Source organism: Somniosus microcephalus, chromosome 14 (genome assembly GCF_052327205.1).
Source record: "Somniosus microcephalus isolate GS21.2 chromosome 14, FLI_Smic_1.0, whole genome shotgun sequence".
Classification (NCBI taxonomy): domain Eukaryota; kingdom Metazoa; phylum Chordata; class Chondrichthyes; order Squaliformes; family Somniosidae; genus Somniosus; species Somniosus microcephalus.
The window spans coordinates 106,059,907-106,082,467 of record NC_141000.1 but is presented as its reverse complement, the minus strand read 5'-3'; the positions used below and the strand labels follow the sequence as shown (position 1 = coordinate 106,082,467).

The 22,561-nt window shown below is 42.4% G+C and overlaps 1 protein-coding gene across 6 annotated transcripts in view; it reads right to left on the bottom strand.

Moving 5' to 3' along the window:
* Positions 1–22,561, bottom strand: part of cryzl1 (crystallin, zeta (quinone reductase)-like 1) — a 73,777-nt gene that overhangs the window by 8,682 nt on the left and 42,534 nt on the right. For 5 of the 6 annotated variants that reach the window (XM_086007122.1, XM_086007121.1, XM_086007120.1 and 2 more), the window contains 3 exons: positions 20,410–20,521; positions 8,590–8,610; positions 2,022–2,120 (listed from right to left, as the gene is read on the bottom strand). In XM_086007122.1, the coding sequence (XP_085863248.1) occupies positions 2,022–2,120; positions 8,590–8,610; positions 20,410–20,521 (232 nt within the window). The remainder of the gene's footprint in view (positions 1–2,021; positions 2,121–8,589; positions 8,611–20,409; positions 20,522–22,561) is intronic. The other variant, XM_086007123.1, reaches the window with a different exon arrangement.

The window sequence follows — 22,561 nt, the reverse complement described above, 5'->3', positions numbered from 1 at the left end:
CTTTCCCATCCATTAATAATAAATTAGCCAAAAATCACGTTTATGGTCTTTTTTAGCCAAATAAGTAGTTATATTTTGCCTTCTTTGTGCTCACCTGCACATTCAGATTTCCCAGTAATGGACTGTTTTTACTGGGCTGAAAATTAGTACATTTAGTTAATGTGCTTTCCCAACCGAAACTGTGAAAATTTGTCAAAATTAAATCCGCCTGTTGTCATAAAGAAGGCAATAGGCCATCAGCTGAGTGGGTTGAAATCCAGTCATGATTGATAGATGGTAGTCTCTTCTTTTTCTTTCTCTCCACTGCCTGCAAGAGTCTGAACAAACTAGAGTTTGTTGTTGAACAAACTAGAGTTTGGCTAGTCTCAATTCAGGTGCTAATTACAATGGGAAATCCCAATTGCCATGTAGAAATATGAACAACATGGCACATCTTTCATGGGATGTAGCAGAATCTGTACGTCCTTACAAAATGTTCTTGGAACAGTCATTTCTGGAATTCGGGCGAGAGGGGGAAATAAAGCAAACTGCAGCTATATAATGGAGTAAAAAAAATTCAGTTTGAAATTTATTTCCACCCACTCCTGGCTTTAGGTGAAATCCACCTATCTTGGGAACAATAAAATGCAAATGTCATTTTTTTTTTTTTTTTTTACATAAACAGTTCTCACCACTAGCCCTTGTGAACAGAGTTTACACAGTCCTAATGGGCAAGAATTAAAATCACAATTGCTACATTTACACACAACTATAAAACAAAACATAATTAGAAACACTTGGTCCAATCCTTTGGATTAGCAAATGATTTTAATAACTTCATTTTCGTGGTCCCAAAGACTCAAAGTTAAGGTCGCCATCTCCGAGTCATACAGACCATGAAGCTTCCAGTTCGATCTCTGGTCTGCGTGGAGTTTGCTGCTTTCAGCCACGGCAATGATAGGCAACCGCTACCAATTGGCTGCAGTGCCCGGTGTTCGGGTAGGGAGAAAATGTTCAGGGTTCCTGCTCCTGACTGATACAATATGAACCCCACGGGAAGTGCATATCTGTGGATGCTGGCAAGGAATGGATCAGGTTTGACCGCTTCACAGCCAGAAAGCCTCTCGACACTTTGTGTCAGGGCTCACACGTGAATAACAGCCACTTGGGTGAGGTAGCAAAGGGCAACTGAAACATAGAAGATAGGAGCAGGAGTAGGCCATTCGGCCCCTTGAGCCTGCTCCACCATTCGATGAGATCATGGCTGATCATCCAAACTCAGTACCCCGTACCTGCCTTCTCCCCATATCCCTTGATACCTTTAGCTCTAAGAAATATATCTAACTCCTTCTTGAATATATTTAAAGACTTGGCCTCAACCACCTTCTGTGGTAGAGAATTCCACAGGTTCACCACTCTCTCGGTGAAGAAATTCTTCCTCATCTCTGTCCTAAATGGCTTACCCCTTATCCTTAGACTATGACCCCTGGTTCTGGACTCTCCGACCATCGGGAACATTCTACCTGCATCTAGTTTGTCCAGACCTGTCAGAATTTTATAAGTTTCGATGAGATCCCCTCTCATTCTTCTAAACTCCAGCGAGTACAAGCCCAATCGACCCAATCTCTCCTCATACGTCATTCCTGCCATCCCAGGGATCAGTCTTGTGAATCTTCGCTGAACTCCTTCCATGGCAAGAACATCCTTCCTCAGATAAGGTGACCAACTGCACACAGTACTCAAGGTGTGGTCTCACCAAGGCCCTGTACAACTGCAGCAGGACATCCTTGCTCCTGTACTCAAACCCTTTTGCTATGAAGGCCAACATACCATTGGAACTGGCACCAATGGAACTGCACTCCAGCCTTGGGGCAATGGTTTCAGGAGAGGAAAGGAGAAAACTGAAGGGAAATATATGTTTTTGAAGTTTTATAATATTGTGAAATGTCCATGCAAGACTTTTAAAATAAACCAAAAAAAAAAGTGGTTAAATTGCGAGCCATCAAAAATAGTGTTCGGTGCTTGATACACACAGTACAAACCTCCACAATCCACCACAATGTTCACACCTAGACCACCCGTTTCTTCTAAACAGCTGTCCACAAGGTCAACCTTCCTGTCAGACAAGTTGATCGCCCTGGCTGTGAGAGAGCAGAAATCAAATTAGTCTGCTGTCCTTTAGAATAATCAATCATTCTCAATCACTGAAAAACAGGAAGACGCACCATTCTGACTAATGGCTCGAGTCAACAAGAAAACAACAATGGCTCTATTTAAATGTTTAGAATTATGCATCCAAATAAATTTTCTGAAATTAAAAGATTACATTATCCATTGAACAATGCTAGTAAAATTAAAGAGTTAACAAATCTAAAAGTTAATCTTATTAGTGGCAAATAGCAGACAGAGGCACTGATAAGCGAGATGAATCACAAATTACACTGTGATTGCATTGTACTAGTGTGGGTTATTATTCAAACAGAATAAATAATTACAAAACATTCAGACAGACTGATGATTATTGTATATCTTGGCTTGGCTCAACTAACGCTAATGATTCATCGATTAGATTCATTTGATAATTTCAGAGAAGTTAGAAAAATAGCACAACTATTTATTAAATATGAATTTATCATGCTGGACAGTAATTGGCTATTGTAGTCAGTCAAATTGCATTCCCCAGACAATACGAGTAAGGAAATGAGCTGAAGACCAAAAATATGTAATAGTATTGGCTTGGTTACTGCCTCAATGTCACCAGACTGCTGGGTCAGACTGACTAACTCAAGTGTTTGTACAGTGCTGTACTGCTGCCTCCATGAAATGTGGAGGCATCAATTTTACAGATGTAACATTTGTCACCGATTAAACTGTACAGTGTTAAATTTACATATACAATCACAGAGGTTGGTAGTTTTAAACGTGTGAACATCTTCATTTGTACAGATAGCAAAAAGGCATATAGAAATGTTGGCCGGAATTTTGTTCGGGGAGGTGGGTAGGGGGCGTGGGTCTGAGGCGGGCGGGAAACCCGGGAGAAAAAAAGAGGCCTGGGAATGCGATCGGAGGCCTCGTGGGGGGTGGGTTAGGTAGGGACCCTGGATCCAGGAGGTAGGTATAAAGCCACTTAACTCCTGGATGCAACAGTCCCTACCTTGGTTTAACTGCTGGGTTTCACGAATTGTGTGAAACCCGTCCACAGGTAGTTAAACACAAAATGGAGGGGGAAAATAGGGCTTCCAGCCTCATTACAATATTTAAATTGAGGTAATGCCCCCTGGGAGTGGGTTGTTCACCCGCCCCCTGGGAGTGGGTTGTTCACCCGCCCCCACCACCCCCGTCAAAACCTGAAGTGGGCGGGATCAGGTCGGGATTCACATTTTTAACAATTTAACTGCCCCCACGCTCCAAACCCACCCCTTTTTTTAAAAATGGGAAGTTCCAGCGGTTGTCTCCTGCCCTTTGTGAGCTCCTGCTTGCAATGGCTACCTCAACAGTTTTTCTCCTTGTAGTTCTGTCTGTCTCAGCTCCAGTCTCAAATAATCTTTCTGTGCTCCCAACAGCTGGAACCGGGACTAACTCACTGGCAAATGTAGTGAAAATCCTATTACCAGGGTGGCAGTGTAAATGAACTTGCTGCAGGTCAAACATGGATTAGAGGAAATTTTGTTAAATTTAAAAATGATCTTGTTTATAATCAATGAAAGCATAGCAGAACATTATCATTGAAACAATTATCTTTTCTATAAAAAATGATGGAATTAAGTGAGAATGTTATTTTTCACTAGCTGTAATACGTAGTATCTGGTAATGGTCCCTCACTTAAGAGCGCTCTCCAATTATTCATTTAGAATAAATGCCTCAAACTGTGACTATTCTACAAGCCATTGTTCTTTTTATTATCTGTACAATCATTTACTGCAGCTTGCCTTTTTCACTGCAGCAATAATACCTTATTTGATCTAAACAAATGCTATCTGGCACACAATCCCATTTTACACTGCTGTAATAGATGAATGCACTTCCTCAGGAAGTAAACACTGTAGAGGTGAAAAAAAATCCCATTTCATTGAGAGTTAAATCTCTTTTACACCTTGCCTCCTCCCCCATTTGGATTACTTAGGATATACGGCACAGAAACAAGCCATTCGGCCCAACCAGTCCATGCCGGCATTTATGCTCCACTCGAGTCTCCTCCCATCTTTCCTCATCTAACTCTATCAGCATAACCCTCTATTCCCTTCTCCCTCATATGCTTATCTAGCCTCCCCTTAAATGCATCTACACTATTTGCTTCAACCACTCCCTGTGGTAGCGAGTTCCACATTCTCGCCACTCTTTGGGTAAAGAAGTTCCTTCCGAATTCTCTATTGGATTTCTTGGTGACTATCTTATATTGATGGCCTCTAGTTATGCTGTTCCCCACAAGTGAAAACACTCTCTCTGTATCCACTCTATCAAAACCTCTCATAATTTTAAAGACCTCTATTAGGTCACCCCTCAGCCTTCTCTTTTCAAGAGAAAAGAGACCTAGCCTGTTAATCCTTTCCGGATATGTATACCCTCGCATTTCTGGCATCATCCTTGTAAATCTTTTTTACATCCTCTCCAGTGCCTCTACATCCTTTTTATAATATGGCGACTAGATTTGTACGCAGTACTCGAAGTGTAGTCTAACCAAGGTTCGATACAGGTTTAGCATAACTTGGCTATTTTTCAGTTCAATTGCTCTAAAAATAATGGTTTGCTTTTTTTTTTATGGCCTTGTTAACCTGTGTCACTACTTTCAGTGATTTGTATATTTGTACTCCCAGATCTCTTTGCTCTTCTATCCCACTTAGATTTGTATTTTCCAAGTAATACGTGACCTTCCTATTTTTCTTACAAAAATGTAATGCCTCACATTTATCTCTATTGAATTTCATTTGCCAATTATATGCCCATTCTTCAAGTTTATTGTCATCTTGTAATTTGTTGCAGTCCTCCTCAGTATTGACTTTTATCGTTAATATAAATTGTGAACAACAGTGGTCCCAGCACTGATCCTTGTGGAACACCACTTTCCACCTTCTGCCACTCCAAATAGCTACCCTTTACCCCTACTCTCTGCTTTCTGTCTTGAAGCCAGCTAGTAATCCATTCTGCTACTTGCTCTGGCCTTATTCATTAGTCTACTATGTGGTACCTTATCGAAGGCCTTTTGAAAATCTAGGTAAATTACTTCTACTGCATTACCCTTGTCTACTCTCCCTCTGTTACCTCTTCAAAAAATTCAATGAGGTTGGTCAAGCAAGACTTTCCCTTTTGAAATCCATGCTGACTATTCACTATTATATTTTTGGTTTCTAGATGTTCTTCTATTTTCTCCTTTAGTAGGGATTCCATTATTTTTCCTACTACTGATGTTAAGCTGACTGGTCTATAGTTCACTGGACATGTTCCATCTCCCTTCTTAAATATAGGTATTAAGTTAGCTATCTGCCAGTCCTCTGGCACTACACCTTGTTCAAATGAATTATTAAATATGTGTAGTAATGCCTCTGCTATCTCTTCCCTAGATATTTTAAAATGCGCGGATGTAATCCGTCCGGACCAGGGGTTTTATCCTCTGAATTTGATTAGTTTATTTAATATTTCTCCTCTTTTTATTTTAAATGCAGTTATCTCATTTCTAATCTCATCATCCAATGTCATTTCCACCTGTTCTGTCTCCCTGATAAATACTAAAACAAAGTAATTATTTCATATTTCTGCCATCTCTCTATCGCTGCCTGTGATATTATCCTGTCCATCCCTTAGTGGCCCTATTCCCATCCCGGCTTTCCTTTTTTTATTCATGTGCCTGTAAAATATTTTACTATTTTGTTTTATGTTCCTTGATAATTTAATTTCATAGTTCCTTTTTGCCTTTCTAATTGTTTTTATGACTTCTCCCCTAATCTCTGTCTTCTCTCTGGTCATGCTCTCTCCTGCTGTCCATGTACTCAGTGTATGTTTCTTTCCTTACCCTCAATTCTTCCCTTATGTCTTTATTCACCCATGATGTATCATTAGTGTTTAGCTTGTTCTTGTTTTTTAGCGGAATAGATTTTCCAGGATTCTGTTGAACATAGTTTAAAATATTTCCCACTGCCGTTCTACATCGTTTGCCAATATTGTTGTCCATTTTATTTTCCTAAGTTCTACTCTCAGTCCCGCAAAAATCGGCTTTTCTACAATCTAGTACCCTAGTCTTTGTCACATTTATGTCCTCCTCAATTATTATCTTAAAGCGTATTATATGATGGTCACTATTGCCTAGATGTTCCCCTACTTTTACTTCTTTTATCTGCTCTGGTTCATTCCCCATTACTAGATCCAAAAGCGAATCCTCCCTTGTTGGGCTTCTTACATATTGGGTTAGAAAGGAGCCCTGTACACATTGTAGGAACTCCATTCCCTTAACCCTGGCCAATTAATATCAGGGTACTTGAAATCCCCCATGATGATTATTCTATGTTTTTTACTCATTTCCCTAATTTGTTTGCATATTTCTTCCTCCACCTCCCTTCCACTATTGGGTAGTCTGTAGAGTGTATTCTATTTTTGTCTTGCTGATAGCTACGTCACTTTTTTCTACTGCCATTATGTTATTCCTAATAAATATAGCTCCACCTCCCCTTGTTCCCCTCTCTCTCTTTTCTAAGTATGCTATACCCTGAAAAGTTTAATTCCCACTTCTGATTTTTCTGTAGCCATGTCTCAGTAATCCCTACTATGTCTGGTTCCTCAACGTATTATTGCCTCTAGTTCCCCTGTTTTATTACGGACACTGTGCATTGCTGTACAGACAGTTTAATTCCTTTTTAATAGCAGTTCCTCTCACTTTATTGTTAACCATCTTTTTACACTTCTGTTCTATAACTCTAGTTATTCCCTGGCCATCAATGTCCTCCCTCACTTTATTCTTTCCTATGCTCTTCTTTCCTGTTTTGTTTAAATTTAGGCTGGTAAATATAAACAATTCCTGAAAACAATCGTTCTGTTTTAAAGGGCCATGATCGTGGCATGGAATCTTTGAACTGTTTGTGAACTGATTGGGAACAGATTGATAATATAAATCTGTCGTGACTGAAATTTTAAAACCCTCCCCCTCTAAGAAAATGACATCAAAGAGATTGTGCCACGGCAGATACAGGGCCTTCTGCAGAAGTAACAGGCTCTGGCAGACATGTCAGCACAGGAGTGGAGTAATGGAAGTGACTGTCCCGGCCTGCTCCAGGAACTGAGCCTGCTGAAAGATTCCCCATTCTTCTTTGGGTTGATAACACTCCTTTAAATCACCCATTACAACCCAAACTGTCTTGCTTTGTGCGAGCATGTTCATGTATCTGTGTTATGTATGTGTATATTTAGTGCTCATCAAGATGAATGGTGTAATGTTTCACCAATTTTTGCAGAGTGTCAGCATTTGATCGGAGACACGAGTCAATACTAGTAAAGTTGCAGTGAGAACCTTTTTTTACAGATGTCCAAAATGTTTAATGCCAAGTACATTTACCCTTTCCTTTAGCTGATTTTACTCCAATGCAAACCGAATTTTAACATAAACACTTCTTTGTTAGAGAGGTGCCGAGCAACAAGGAAAGAGTTCAGTACAGAAGTCCTCACCGGGACACTATCACGCACGCCTGCTCGACAATGTAGAGTGGCACTGAAACATGTCTGGAAGCAGGTCATTATTGTGCTGGCTGGGTTTAAAACTCAACAGAACCAACGATGGGGTATTTAAAGAAAAAAAAAGATAAACTGTGAAAAGAATCCTGAATTGTTTGAGTTTGAAAGGAAGATTTCAAAACAATTATGATTTTTTTCCCCAGTCCATATAAATACTAATGGGCAAGTACTGTGACTATTGAAATGTATTACAGTTGAAAAATGACCACCGTTAATAGGGGGAGGGGACAGCTTTAGTATCAGTCACTGAAGTCTGCATACACAGACATAAAATCCAGAAGATAAAGTGCAAACACTCCTAGTCGAACCAGTACTCCAAGCGATACAAATAATTACTACTCTGTTTGATGGCAGTAGTTTAAAAGTCAATCATTACTTTTATTTTCTGGCCAAGGTCCTTCTGCAAAAAATGCATTGCATGCCTACTGGGTAGGCAGTGTACAGTTTGATTCCTTATCTGTAAGGCCACTGTTGCAGTCTTCTTGGAAAAATGGATGGAATCGGGGAACAATTCCAAAAGCAGCAATACAGATCCCAGAGAATCCCAAATAATAAAAATGGAATTTGACTTATTTAGTGACTATAGAACAGTGGGCCTGCTCATCTGGTCTGAAAAAATTGCTGGCCAGTACCGAGACTTGGACTACCAGTTTCTGAGGTCGTTTCTTGGCTCCTCCAGAGGCAGCAACACAACCCAAGTGATACTGTAACACCGCTGCCAAAGTCACCCCGGGCACAGCACTGCACTATAAACAGGGCATTATTTAATAGTCTGACAAATCCATCTCAGACAGGGGGGGAGAAAATAATTTCTAGCTTTTTCAGTCAGTTTCGGTTAGAACAGAGAGGCTTTATTGAAACTATGGTTCACATTACTCAGAAACAATGACTTACCTACCAAAGGTTGTCTGATGCCTTAGGAAATACAGCCATAAATGGAACAAAGGCAGGAAATAAAGAGAGAACAAAGTGAAGCATTGGAAAATGATCCAGCAAAGCAGTAAAAAGTCAACACACATGAGCAATACATGGTATCATTCAAGTACTTGTACCTGAAGCATGATAGATATCAAAATCTAAGACCACCTTAATTAATAAGCGAGAGCAATATAGCATTATCTAACTGTGATGACATATTCAAGATAAGGAGCAATTAAGTGTGCAATCTATGTACAGTACTTTGTTACTTGACATTTTTATGCCTTTATTAGATAGAGATTTAGAACGTATTTAGTTATAAATACTAACTGAGTCTCTTACCTTAATGTAGTTTAACTACTTCCTTATACCAATCCTTCGCATATTATATAATGAAAAAGAAGTGTACTTCAAATCATTGACATTGTAATAATGGAAGACTGACACAATATAAACTGGGAATGTATTACTGAAGTGAGACCATTGAATCAGAACTTTGATGCAATGTGAAAAGGACTTGACTAGGGGTAACTCACATCGAGACCCGATTCTTACAAGTGATTAGGATAGTAGGTAGAAGTGATGGAACTTAAAGACTGGTGACAACATGATTAAGATTGACACGGCCGTTGACCGTGTCCGTTCCATTTCCCACACTTCTGCTCTCACCCCTTCAACTCCCTCCCCGAACCACGATAGGGTTCCCCTTGTCCTCAGCCTCTTGCAATTTAGTATACTAGCCTCCACATTCAACGGATCATCCTCCGCCATTTCCGCCACCCCCAATGTGATCCCACCACCAAACACATCTTCCCCTTGCCTCCCCTTTCAGCATTCCGAAGGGACCGCTCCCTCCTCGACACCCTGGTCCACTCCTCAATCACCCCCGACAGCCCTTCCCCTTCGCCCGGCACCTTCCTGAGCAAGCGCAGGAGATGCAACACCTGCAATTTTACCTCTTCCCCTTCCCACTGTCCAGGGCCCCAAACACCCCTTCCAGGTGAAACAGCGATTTACTTGTACGTCTTGCAATTTAGTATACTGTATTCGCTGCTCACAATGCGGTCTCCTCTACACTGGGGAGACCAAACGCAGATTGGGCGGCCGCTTTGCGGAACACCTCCGTTCAGTCCGTAAGGGTGACCCCAAGCTTCCGGTCACCTGTCACTTTAATTCTCCGCTCCACTCCCACTCTGTTCTCGGCCTCTTGCACTGTTCCAATGAAGCTCAACGTAAACTCGAGGAACAGCACCTCATCTTTCGTTTGGGCACTTTACAGCCTTCTGGACTCAACATCGAGTTCAACAATTTCAGACTATAACCCCTGCCCCATTTTTCAGGTGGCTGTTGATGATTCTGCCACCCCCATTTGCAACATTTAATCTCTCCTGCCTCCCACCCTAGCACAGACTGTTCCTGCAGTCCCCTCCTCCCCTCCCCTCCCCCTTTCCCTGCCTCTGCACCTGCTTAAAACCGGTTACATCTCTAACCTTTTCCAGTTCTGATGAAGGGTCCCAGGCCTGAAACGTTAACTCTGTTTCTCTCTCCACGGATGCTGCCTGGCCTGCTGAGTGCTTCCAGCAGTTTCTGTTGTTATTACATGATTAAGATAATCTGGCTATCAGCATAGTAAAAACGAGGTCAAAGATTTATGAATTTAAAAAAGACTCTAAATTAAAAGATTCCTCTTTTAAGGAGTGAGGGATGAACAGGAAAAAAAAACTAGGAAATCTACCAAAAGGTAGAGTGAGGGGAAATGAAACTTTGAGAACTATAACGTTGAATATACAAGACAGGCAAGCACCCAAGAAAACTATAAACTGTAAACAAGCTGGCCTAAAAATGTCTGTGTGTCAGTTAAAGTGGGAAGAAAAACAAAATATACAAAGTCTACAGGAAAAAGTAGGGGGAGAACTCTGAAGGAAATAGGAATTTACTAAAACAGCCAAAAAAGTGACATCAGAAGTTCAAAAAGGAGCGTACGAATGAGAATAGCCAAAATTGTAAGCATATCAAAACATTGAGGATAATTTGGAGAATTCAAAAAGATAAAAAAGTGAATGTGAAATTAAAGATAAAATGCTCGAAATATTAAAATATTTTAGACATATTCAAGAGAGGCAAATACTAACTTATTAATTTGATGCAGTACACACGATCTAGAGAATTTCAAAGTCAGCGTCGTATTTGATAAGTTAGGATGCATTCGCACTACAACTGTAGCATCAGTGAAAAACAGTTTCCCTTTGCACCAACAATAGTGCCACCAAGCAACACCGATTCATCATCAATAACTGCTAACTGATGCAGAGTTGGGGGTTCCACCAGAATCACTTAGCTCCAGACCTCATCACGGCCTTAATCTAGACATGGACACAAGAACTGAATGCCAGAGGAGAGGTGAGTGTAGCTGCCCTTGACCAACAATAGCACCAAGGAGCACTAGCAAAACTAAAGTGGGGATCATGGTGAAACGTCTACAGTGACTAGAGTCATGCCTGATGCAAAGGGGTTGTCACGGGTCAGTCAACACAGCCTCAAGTTATCACTGCAGGAGTACCGCAAGCAGAATCCTCAGCTCAGTTATCTTCAGCTGCTTCATCAATAATCTTCCGTCCAACATAGTCAGTAGTACAGCTTTTCACCAATGTTTTTACAGTGCTCTGCTCTATTCAAAACTCTTGCTAATGAAGTAACACACTCCAGCTAACATCAGGGCCAGTCCTGGGCTTACAAATGTCAGGTAACATGTTCAACACATAAGTGCCAGGTAATGACCACTGCAAACAACAGAAAGCTCAGCCATCTCCCCTTGACCTTCAATAGCATCACCATCACTGAACCTTCCATCAAAATCTGCAGGGAACTTGCCCCACTGCTAGTCAGTATCTCCCGACATTTTCAGGTTCTTTTGTGCCCATCAAGGCAAGAGATGTTGGTAATAGTGGATAAAACATTATTCTGCTTTTAGCTTCTAATATCAGCATCAAGCACTCACAGATCAGGATTAGCAGCAACAAATCAATGAGCAAGCTCCTTCTATTCTGTCCAACAATTTGCCTCGCACATCCAATAACCTCTCAGCCTCTCTAAGTGAAATTGGCAATGTAGTTTCAATTTTGTTTTAAATTTGATTTTTAATCGGGTGTGGGCATCGCTGGCAAGGCCAGCATTTATTGGCCATCCCTAATTGCCCTTGAGAAGGTGGTGGTGAGCCGCCCTCTTGAACCGCTGCAGTCCGTGTGGTGAAGGTACTCCCACAGTGCTGTTAGGGAGGGAGTTCCAGGATTTTGACCCAGCGACGATGAAGGATCGGCGATATACTTCTAAGTCAGGGTGGTGTTGTAGATGGTACACACTGCAGCCACGGTACGCCAGTGGTGGAAGGAGTGAATGTTTAAGGTGGTGGATGGGATGCCAATCAAGCGGGCTGCTTTGTCCTGGATGGTGTCGAGCTTCTTGAGTGTTGGAGCTGCACTCATCCAGGCAAGTGGAGAGTATTTAATCACACTCCTTACTTGTGCCTTGTAGATGGTGAAAAGGTTTTGGGGAGTCAGGAGGTGAGACACTCGCCGCAGAATACCCAACCTTTTGTTGCTCTGGTAGCCACACTGGCTGGTCCAGTTAAGTTTCTCGTCAATGGTGATCCCCAGGATGTTCATGGTGGGGGATTCAGCAATGGTAATGCCATGGAATGTCAAGGGGAGGTGGTTAGACTCTCGCTTGTTGGAGATAGCCATTGCCTGGCATTTCTGTGGCGCGATTATTAACTGCCACTTATCAGCCCAAGCCTGAATGTCGTCCAGGTCTTGCTGCATGCGGGCATGGACTGCTTCATTGTCTGAGTTGCGAATGGAACTGAACACTCTGCTGTCATCAGCGAACATCCCCACTTCTGACCTTATGTTGGAGGGAAGTTCATTGATGAAGCAGCTGAAGATGGTTGGGCCTAGAACACTGCCCTGAGGAACTCCTGCAGCGATGTCCTGGGGTTGTGATGATTGACCTTCAACCACCACAACCATCTTCCTTTGTGCTCGGTATGACTCCAGCCAATGGAGTGTTTTTCACCCCCCGATTCCCATTGACTTCAGTTTTACTAGGGCTCCTTGATGCCACACTTGGTCAAATGCTGCCTTGATGTCAAGGGCAGTGATTCTCACCTCACCTCTGCAATTCAGCTCCTTTGTCCATGTTTGGATCAAGGCTGTAAGAAGGTCGGGAGCTAAGTGGTCTTGGCGGAACCCAAACTGGGCATCAGTAAGCAGGTTATTAGTGAAGAAGTGCTGCTTGATAGCACTGTCGATGACACCTGCCATCACTTTGCTGATGATTGAGAGTAGACTGATGGGGCGGTAATTGGCCGGATTGGATTTGTCCTGCTTTATGTGGACAGGACATACCTGGGCAGTCTTCCACATCGTCAGATAGATGCCAGTGCTGTAGCTGTACTGGAACAGCTTGACTAGAGGCGTGGCTAATTCTGGAGCACAGGTCTTCAGCATGATAGCCGGGATGTTGTCTGGGCCCATAGCCTTTGCTGTATCCAGTGTGCTCAGCTGTTTCTTGATATCACGTGGAGTGAATTGAATTGGCTGAAGACTGGCTTCTGTGATAGTGGGGACCTCAGGATTAGGCCAATATGGATCATCCACTCGACACTTCTGGCTGAAGATGGTTGCAAATGCTTCAGCCTTGTCTTTTGCACTCACGTGCTGGGCTCGACCATCATTGAAGATGGAGATATTAAGGAGCCGCCTCCTCCCGTTAGTTGTTTAATGGTCCACCACCATTCACGATTGGATGTGGCAGGACTGCAGAGCTTTGATCTGATCCGCTGATTGTGGGATCGCTTAGCCCTGTCTATAGCATGCTGCTTCCGCTTTTTAGTATACATGTTGTCCTGTGTTGCAGCTTCCTTACGTTGGCAGCACGGTGGCATAGTGGTTAGCACTGTTGCCTCACAGCGCCAGGGACCCGGGTTCGAATCCGGCCTCGGGTGACTGTGTGGAATTTGCACATTCTCCCCGTGTTTGCGTGGGTTTCCTCCGGGTGCTCCGGTTTCCTCCCACAGTCCAAAGATGTGGGGGTTAGGTTGATTGGCTATGATAAAATTGACCCTTAGTGTTAGGGGGATTAAATACGTGGGGTTACGGGGATAGGGTGGGATATGTGTTGGTGTAGGGGTTACGGGGATCGGGTGGGATATGTGTCGGTGCAGGCTCGATGGGCCGAAATGGCCTCTATCTGCACTGTGTGATTTCTGTGGCACCTCATTTTTAGGTATGCCTGGTGCGGCTCCTGGCATGCTCTTCTACCTTCCTTATTGAACCAGGGTTGGTCCCCTGGCTTGATGATAATGGCAGAGTGAGGGATATGCTGGGCCATGAGGTTACAGATTGTGGTGGAATACAATTCTGCTGCTGCTGATGGCCCACATGGATGCCCAGTTTTGAGCGGATAGATCTGTTCTGAATCTACAACGACTGTGCGGTGGTCACTGCTACCAATACTGTAAAGTGGTATTGGACAGATGCATCTGGACAGGTAGGTTGGTGAGGGCGAGGTCAAGTAGGTTTTTCCCTCATGTTGGTTCTCTCACCGGTAGCAGGCCCAGACTGGCAGTTATGTCCTTCAGGACTCGGCCAGCTCGGTCATTAGTGGTGCTACCGTGCCACTCTTGGTGATGGACAAGAGTACATTCTGTGCTCTTGCTAATCTCAGTGCAAATGGTGGAGTACTGATTCATCAGCTGAGGGAGGGCGGTAGGTGGTAATCAGCAGGAGGTTTCCTTGCCCATGCTTGACCTGGAGCCATGAGACTTCATGAGGTCCGGGGTCAATGTTGAGGACTCCCAGGACCACTGCTTCCCGACTGTACACCACTGTGCCACCACCCCTGGTGAGTCTGTCCTGCCGATGGGACAGGACATACCCAGGGATGGTGATGGAGGAGTTTGGGACATTGGTTGAAAGGTATGATTCTGTGAGTATGACTATGTCCGGCTGTTGTTTGACTAGTCTGTGGGACAGCTCTCCCAATTTTGGCACAAGTCGCCAGATGTTGGTGAGGAGGACTTTGCAGGGTTGACTGGGCTGGGTGTGCTGTTGCTTTGTCCACAGCCGAAGCCGAGGTTGATGCCGGGTGGTCCGTCTGGTTTCATTCTTATTATTGTGTTTCGTAGCAGTTCGTTACAACTGAGTGGCTTGCTAGGCAGTTAAGAGTCAACCACATTGGTGTGGGTCTGGAGTCACATATAGGCCAGACTGGGTAAGGACAGCAGATTTCCTTCCCTAAAAGGACATTAGTGAACCAGATGGGTTTTTACAACAATCCGATAGTTTCATGGTTACCGTTACTGATACTGATACTAGTAATTATTCCAGATTTATTTAATTAACTGAATTTAAATTCCTCAGCTGCCGTGGTGGGATTTGAACTCATGTCTCTGGACCATTAGTCCAGGTTTCTGGATTACTAGCCCAGTGACATTACCAGTACGCTACCGTTCCCCCATATGGGGAACTATGGGGAAGTGGCATTTCGCTTCTCCACACAAAAATAAAAATCAAGGGAAGAATTTTGTCCAGGCCACAATCATACACCTTAAAGTGTCTGCTTTCAGAGCGGTATTGATAGAGGATTGGGAGCAGGTTCACTGCCAGTTGAAGATTGTGAGTGATGGTCAGAGCTCTCCAACTGAGTAAAGGGGAGAAAAATATCTTGGATAGCGATATTGGGGTAAGTTTGATGCTGTGCGATGGTGTAAAATGGGTGATAATGAATCAGCAGCCCGTTTTAAAGCTCTCCCGATTTTTATTTCCACTGAAATAAAAAAAAAATCAGGAGATGTAAAACGGGCTGCCAAGTCGCTATCACCCATCTTACACGATCGCAGTCAAAATTACCCCCATTGTCATTCAAACAACAAGATACATACAAAGCTGATTAGTCTTTCCAAGGCACCCATTATTCTTCAATACTTTTGTTGATTATATTGTTTAAAACATTCAACCTTCAAAGTTCCAATGAAAGGGAAGACAAAATTCAGCTTGGATAAGGAAATCCAAGTGGAATGTGGTCTTCTGAAGCAATTTAACCCTGAAGAAGGATGCACAATAAGCAACAGCAGATTGCAACCACATAATGGACAAATCGGGTTATAATTTGGTGTGCAGTACAGGAACAGGAAACCAAAAGGGAAATGGTGTGTTCACGCAAACCTGATTTGAATCAGTTTGTTGGCATCTGAACTGAACCCAGGGGCTACACTCACACAGTACTCAATGCACTAACAGCTGCAAATGCAGTTAAAACCACATCACCAGCTGAGAAGCAATAGTCCAATGGATATTTGTTAGTGGGGCAGGAGAGAAAGAAAATGTGTTTTATTTTTTCTTTCCCCATGTTCCATAGTTGGGATTCCATCCAGGGCTCAGAGGATGAGCAAATGACCTGTTCCCCATTCTCTGCGAGGCTATTTAACACGAATATCACTGCTTGACTGCATTTTGTAAAGAAGAGATGGTATGTCCACCAATGGCTTCACAAGTTTATTCAGTAAGTAGCTGAACCATTCAAACCAGAAAGGTTGGATCTTTATTCTGTATTATGTAGGCTAAACTCAGTTGGAGTAGCAGTAGGGGTGCTACAATTGAGTTAAGGAGGGGGAAACAGGTTGAATTCCTGCTCCTGATCATTATCCACCAACCTCTGCTGGAAGGGCAGCTGAGTGGACATCACAGTTAGGATAGAAATAACAACAGAAAATGCTGGCAACACTCAGCAGGTCAGGCAGCATCGTGGATAGAGAAACAGAGTTCATGTTTCGGGTCGATGACCCTTTGTCAGAACTGGAAAAGGTTAGAGAAGTAACAGATTTTTAAGCAAGTGTGGGGCAGGGACAGGGAGGTGGGGAGGAAAGAACAAAGGGAAGGTCTGTGGTAGGCTGGAAGGCAGGAGAGATTAAAAAAGACAAAAGGGATGATGGTGCAAGGCAAAAGGAGATGGTAATGGGACAAGTTAAGAAACTAAAGATGACTCTAGATGAGGTGTAAATGGCCAGTTAGGATAGGATTGGTCTTGGCAGTGGTTGCATCCTCTGCCAATATGAATTAAGGCTTATATATGAAGAATGGACACTTGGCTGAGGTAGTTAACTTCTGAAGAAAATTAGCAAGAAAGATAGAGGAAAAAAGGTAATAATCTACATTTTTAAACACCCTATCACGTAATATTGATTGTTCATTTTATTTACCATCCCCATCAGAAAGAATGGGTTAGATGACCAGCTCCAAGACCTCTGCCAATGCGGTCAGTATGTTTCTAAGGGTGGCCATCACCTTCTCTTTCTCGCTCCCACAATGGCCAGACTAAGGCTTGGAACTTCTCTGTGGTAAATAACAGCCATGAATCCACATCCTGTCACAGCACATTGGAGCTGCAGTGCTCTATACCTGTCTGTCGTGTTGACACGATTGGAAATGTAAAAACTATGCAACCATTCAGGTTAAACTAGAAAACTAGCCACGGTTGGCATAGCCCCCCAAAAATTTGAAAGCTCAAAAAGAGCCCTGAATATAGGTCTTGATATATGCAGACAATGAATTACATGGAAAGTGAAGAGGGATATGGTCTAGTCAGAATTCAAGCTATAGGTATATCCAATATTCAATCATTGTTATTGCGGGAATGGGGCGGGGGGGAGATAACATTAAGAACACAACAGCATCGTTTCCAGGGGTGATGGATTTAGAAATGACTTCGGACAATGTGGATGCTGAAGTCATGGGATTAATTTTCTGAGTGGGAGGAGAGGTCTAGGTGATTCCACCACCCCAAAGGACACCTCTCTCGACCCCTCCACTGTCTCCAAATTGTCATACTGCTTGTCTGACACCCAGTACTGGATGAGCAGAAATTTCCTCCAAGTAAATATTGGGAAGACTGAAGTCATTGTCTTCGGTCCCCGCCACAAACTCCATTCCCTAACCACCAACTCCAGCCCACTCCCTGGCAACTGTCTGAGGCTGAACCAGACTGTTCGCAACTTTAGTGTCGTATTTGACCCCGAGATGAGCTTAGAACCACATATCCGCGCCATCACCACGACTGCCTATTTCAACCTCCATAACAATCGCCCAAATCTGTCCTTGCCTCAGCTCATTTGCTGCTGAAACCCTCATCCATGCCTTTTTGTTACCTCCAGACTTGACTATTCCAAAGCACTCCTGGCCAGCCTCCCATCTTCCACCCACCGTAAACTTGAGGTCATTCAAAACTCTGCTGCCAATGTCCTAACTCGCACCAAGTCCCATTGACCCATCACCCCTGTGCTCTCTGACCTACATCGGTTAAGCAACGCCTTAATTTTAAAATTCTCATCCTTGTTTTCAAACCCCTCTGTGGCCTCGTCCCTCCCTATCTCTGTAGCCTCCTCCAGCCCTACAACCCTCCGAGATATCCGCACTCCTCCAATTCTGCCCTCTTGCGCATCCCCGATTTTAATCACTCCATTACTGGCGGCCGTGCCTTCAGCTGCCAAGGCCCGAAGCTCTGGAATTCCCTCCAGAAACCTCTCTGCTTCTATATCTCTCTTTCCTCCTTTAAGACGTTCCTTAAAACCTACATCTTTGACCAAGCTTTTGGTCATCTACCCATATATCTCGGTGTCAAATTTTGTTTGCTAATGCGCCTGTGAAACGCCTTGGCATGTTTTACTACGTTAAAGGCGTTATATAAAGTACAAGTTGTTGTTGTATTTGGTGCATTTTGAAGCCTATTATAATTCTGTCTTTCAAGCCAAATATTATGAATATAAAAGCAGTTACAGTATATGGATACCAATAAGCTTTACAGGGTTCACTTCTTTCCATTGGGAACTTAACTCCATAGACCATATTAAATCTATCAACTGAAGCCTCTTGCAACACACACCGACAATAATCCCAATGTACATGCACAAGACAAAACTGGCTCACTAACATTTGCTTGGTCTCAGATGCCATGCCATGCTGGTGTTTACCTAGGTTGAGGGTATATTGACTTATTAAGTAGCTTCAAGAGGGATAAGAATGAGTCAACAGCAAATGCATCATCACACCAAACATTACTAAAACATGTTTTCCACTTTCACATGCTGATCAATGTGCTGAGCATTTCAAATATTTTGTTTTTAAAAATGAGTAATAGCAGACAAATGCTTAATGTGTCTGTGTAATATTCCTCCATTCAATAAAGTTAATACCACTGATAAAATATTAGACAGGAATATCATATGATGTGCACTATTTTGGTCAACAGCAACTTCCAGCTATATTGCTATGTTGACCCTGTCAAAATGGTTTATTTTCTTGCACTTGAAATAAAAATCATTACTAATTGCAGTCATTAAAAACCTGAAGTACACAAAAAATATGGCTTGCAGGAACAGGCACAGGAAGTTGGATTCTGTGTTCCAGAGTAGGCCTGACTGGCTGCCTCCAGCCTGGGATTGGCAATCTATTACACTCTTAATGATTATCACTCCTCACATTCACGATTGACCATTCTAATACAGATGGCATAGGCTCTCTCCTCAGTTCTTGCATGGCAACAAAGGGACGTCCACCATCAGCTCAAACAAATTGAAACAGCTTTCAAAGTAAGCACTATGACAACTCGCCTACAAATAGGTTTTTGATTTGTATGCCACATCACAGTCCTATATTAAGCATGCCAATCTAATATTTTTAAAACTAAGTAACACTCACCCCCACACTAATTTCACCCCTATTTTGTTGTGGCAATTCCTCAAGTGTAGCGAAAGAAATGCTTAAATAAAGCCGGTCAGTACATTTTCGTAAAGGTGGCTGTAGCTGATCTTTAATATAAACCTGCACACAAGACAACAGCCACCCATACTCTACACAGTTCCTTGGAAGAAAATTAAGTTCATAAAAATTTGCATTTTAGGAGCTTAATTTATATAGAACTTCTTTGGAGGACAACATTAAATAAAATAACTTTAATGGCAACTTTTAGAAACCATCAGCTCATCTTAAACTCTTTCTATATAAAGTTGCACTGTTTGCTAGAAAAGTTACCGTAACACATTAATATCCCACCAGTGAACTTGTATAAGATGTTAAAAGCTTGTGTTATATCCATGAAGCTCGTCCAATACAATACAACATAGTATATATTGTTCTGATGAAAGATCATCCACCTGAAACGTTAACTCTGTTTCTCTCTCCAGACATTGCCTGACTTGCTGAGTGTTTCCAGCATTCTGTTTTTATTATAGTATATACTGTGCTTGATGAATAAATGCAAAAAACATATCAGGTGCTCACGGATTTCAAATAAAAGGGACAAACTTGTTCAATCCTTGGTCTGTGCTGGAAGGGAGAGAGAGAGAGAGAGAGAGAGAGAGAGAGACCCCACCTTACTTCTATGTGGATGTTGGAGGAGGAAGAGAGAGAGAGAGAGAGAGAGAGAGAGAGACCCCACCTTACTTCTATGTGGATGTTGGAGGAGGACAGGCTCAACTGAGATTTGACGACATTTACAATCTAGGGTGAAGAATGGCTACCTGGGTGAGATAGCAACCCTCCATGAACAATGCATCAGAATAAGTCAGTGCCTTAAAAGAGCAGCGAGAAAGATGGCAAAATAAACAGGTATATTACAATGTCTTATTTTGTTAGAATATTATCAGTTCTAACATCTTTTAAGTCACAAAGTTATCTTTTTTTAAAACTGTCTATAAAGATTAATCGCTATTTTCCACAGAAGGCCACACAAAGTAACACATACCAACTGTCGGCCTCAATCCTTCCAAGTACTTTTTGTCCTCAAGGTTGCCTGCAGTAGAAATTACTTTTGCTCCTCGATGATGAGCCAATTGAATAACAATGGTACCAAATGGCTAGAAGAAAAGAAAAAGGAATGACAGGTCATTAGCCAATACTCACATATAGGAAATATTCAGGGCACTGAACTACTTTGTTTATAGTGGCATCACTTAATACAACACATTCTTCTATTAGTCACAGCAAGTGCATGGCACTTCTGCTGGTGCATACACCATCAATATAAATGAGTCAAACGCCTTAGTCGAGAAGAAATTGGTTCCAAACCCAATCACCCTTTCTAAAGCAGATTTAGTATACAAGTGTTTGGGAAAAGTTCCATTATGAATGCATTTCTCAATACAAAAACATATGGCCAAGAAATACTTCAACGCTAGAACAGCAAAAAGATAATTAGGGAGGACATTGAAGCACTAAGGAATCAAATGGAGTTCAACACAAGGATGGACAGGAGGTAGTTAACATGTTAAATGATTACATTGGGAAGGTTTTAACTAGTGAGTATAATAACAATATATCATCCAATGTCAAACGTACATTGTATAGGCTCCAGACTTTGATGTTGGTGAATGAACCATAACTTCTTCCAGCTCAGCAGACCAAAGCCATCATCTTCAGTCCTGCCACAAACTGTATACCCATGCCAGCGACTCCTTCCTTCTCCCTGGAGACTGGCTCAGGATGAACCAGACTGTTTGGAACCTTGGCATCCTGAGCTGAGCTGAGTTTCTGACCCCATATCTTCTCCATCACTTTCACCTCCATCACCCACCTACCATCTGCCACTGACACACTCATTTATGCCTTTCTGACCTCGTGACTCAATTACTCCAATGGTCTTCTGGCCAGCTTTCCATCCTCTACCTTCCGTAAATTAAAACTGTTGTCTGAATCAGTCATTTTGAAGGAGTAAACACTGGGAGAGTCTCTGGAATATTCAAAAATAGCAACAGAGCCATCTCTGGCACATACAGACCCATTCGCCTGACCTCAATAATCATAAAACTAATGGAATCAATAATCAGAAACAATGGCCCGCAATTTGCCATCAGTGGCGAAGTGAAGGCATTTGCCGCTGGCCCGAAGTAAGCATCCCGCAGAGATGTTTGGCTTTTCCGAAGTTCAGTTGCAATCAGTGTAAGTTAATGGGGAATCCCGACTGTGAGCTGCTGTGACGTAAACAAGCTGTCTAAGCAGCCAATCGCAGTGCAGAATTCTCAGACTGGGAATCAGGAAGTGAATAAGCTCCTTTTATTCTAACTTTTTAAAAAAATGTTAGAGAGAGCAAAACAAAGATTGGGGTTTTCACATGGGGAAGGGGTAAACCTGAAATAAAGATTAAAAAAAGTTTTTTTTTTTTTAAGTTTCTTAAAAATTGTAATTTTTATTTTAAAATGGATAAATGTGACACTCCACAAAATTTTAATTTGTTTAGCAGTCAATATGCTGTTAAAACCCCAGTTACACCTAATCTAAAAGGGTCTAACTTTTAGTGGAGTATTTAACAACGAAATTACCGCGGAAAAGCCAAAGCTTTCATCAGTTTCACTGATTGCCAGCTGGAGGGTGGGCGTGGAGGCCACAGCGCAGCTGAATGACTTACCGCAACTTTAGGAGTTCTTAGTTAGGATGCGCTTGTGCTAAATCCTGAAGTTGCGGTCAGTTTCAGAGGTAATAACGACGAACGCTGTTAGTTTGCTGTTATTACCACCGCAAATTCCGGGCCAATATGGAAAAGTACTTGTATAAAAAATAACCTAATAAAATTAGGGCCAACGCTGATTTTAAGTTGTAAACCTTGCCTGACCAATCTTAAAAGCATTTTTTGAGGCGGCGAGATCCCATTGATGGAGAGGAAGTTGCATATTGCAATGTACCTTGATTTCCAACATGCTTCTGATTTAAGTATCACATGACCCTTACAAACTAAGGTCAGAAGGTATCAAGGGCAAGACATACATTAGCAGCACACTAAAGGGAAGGAAGCAAAGGGTAGTAAGAGGTGGTAGGTCACAATGGTGGAGGGGGTATTGAGTAGGGTGCTCCAGCAGTATATGCTGTACCCCTGCTGCTGTTGGTATACATAAATGACCTGA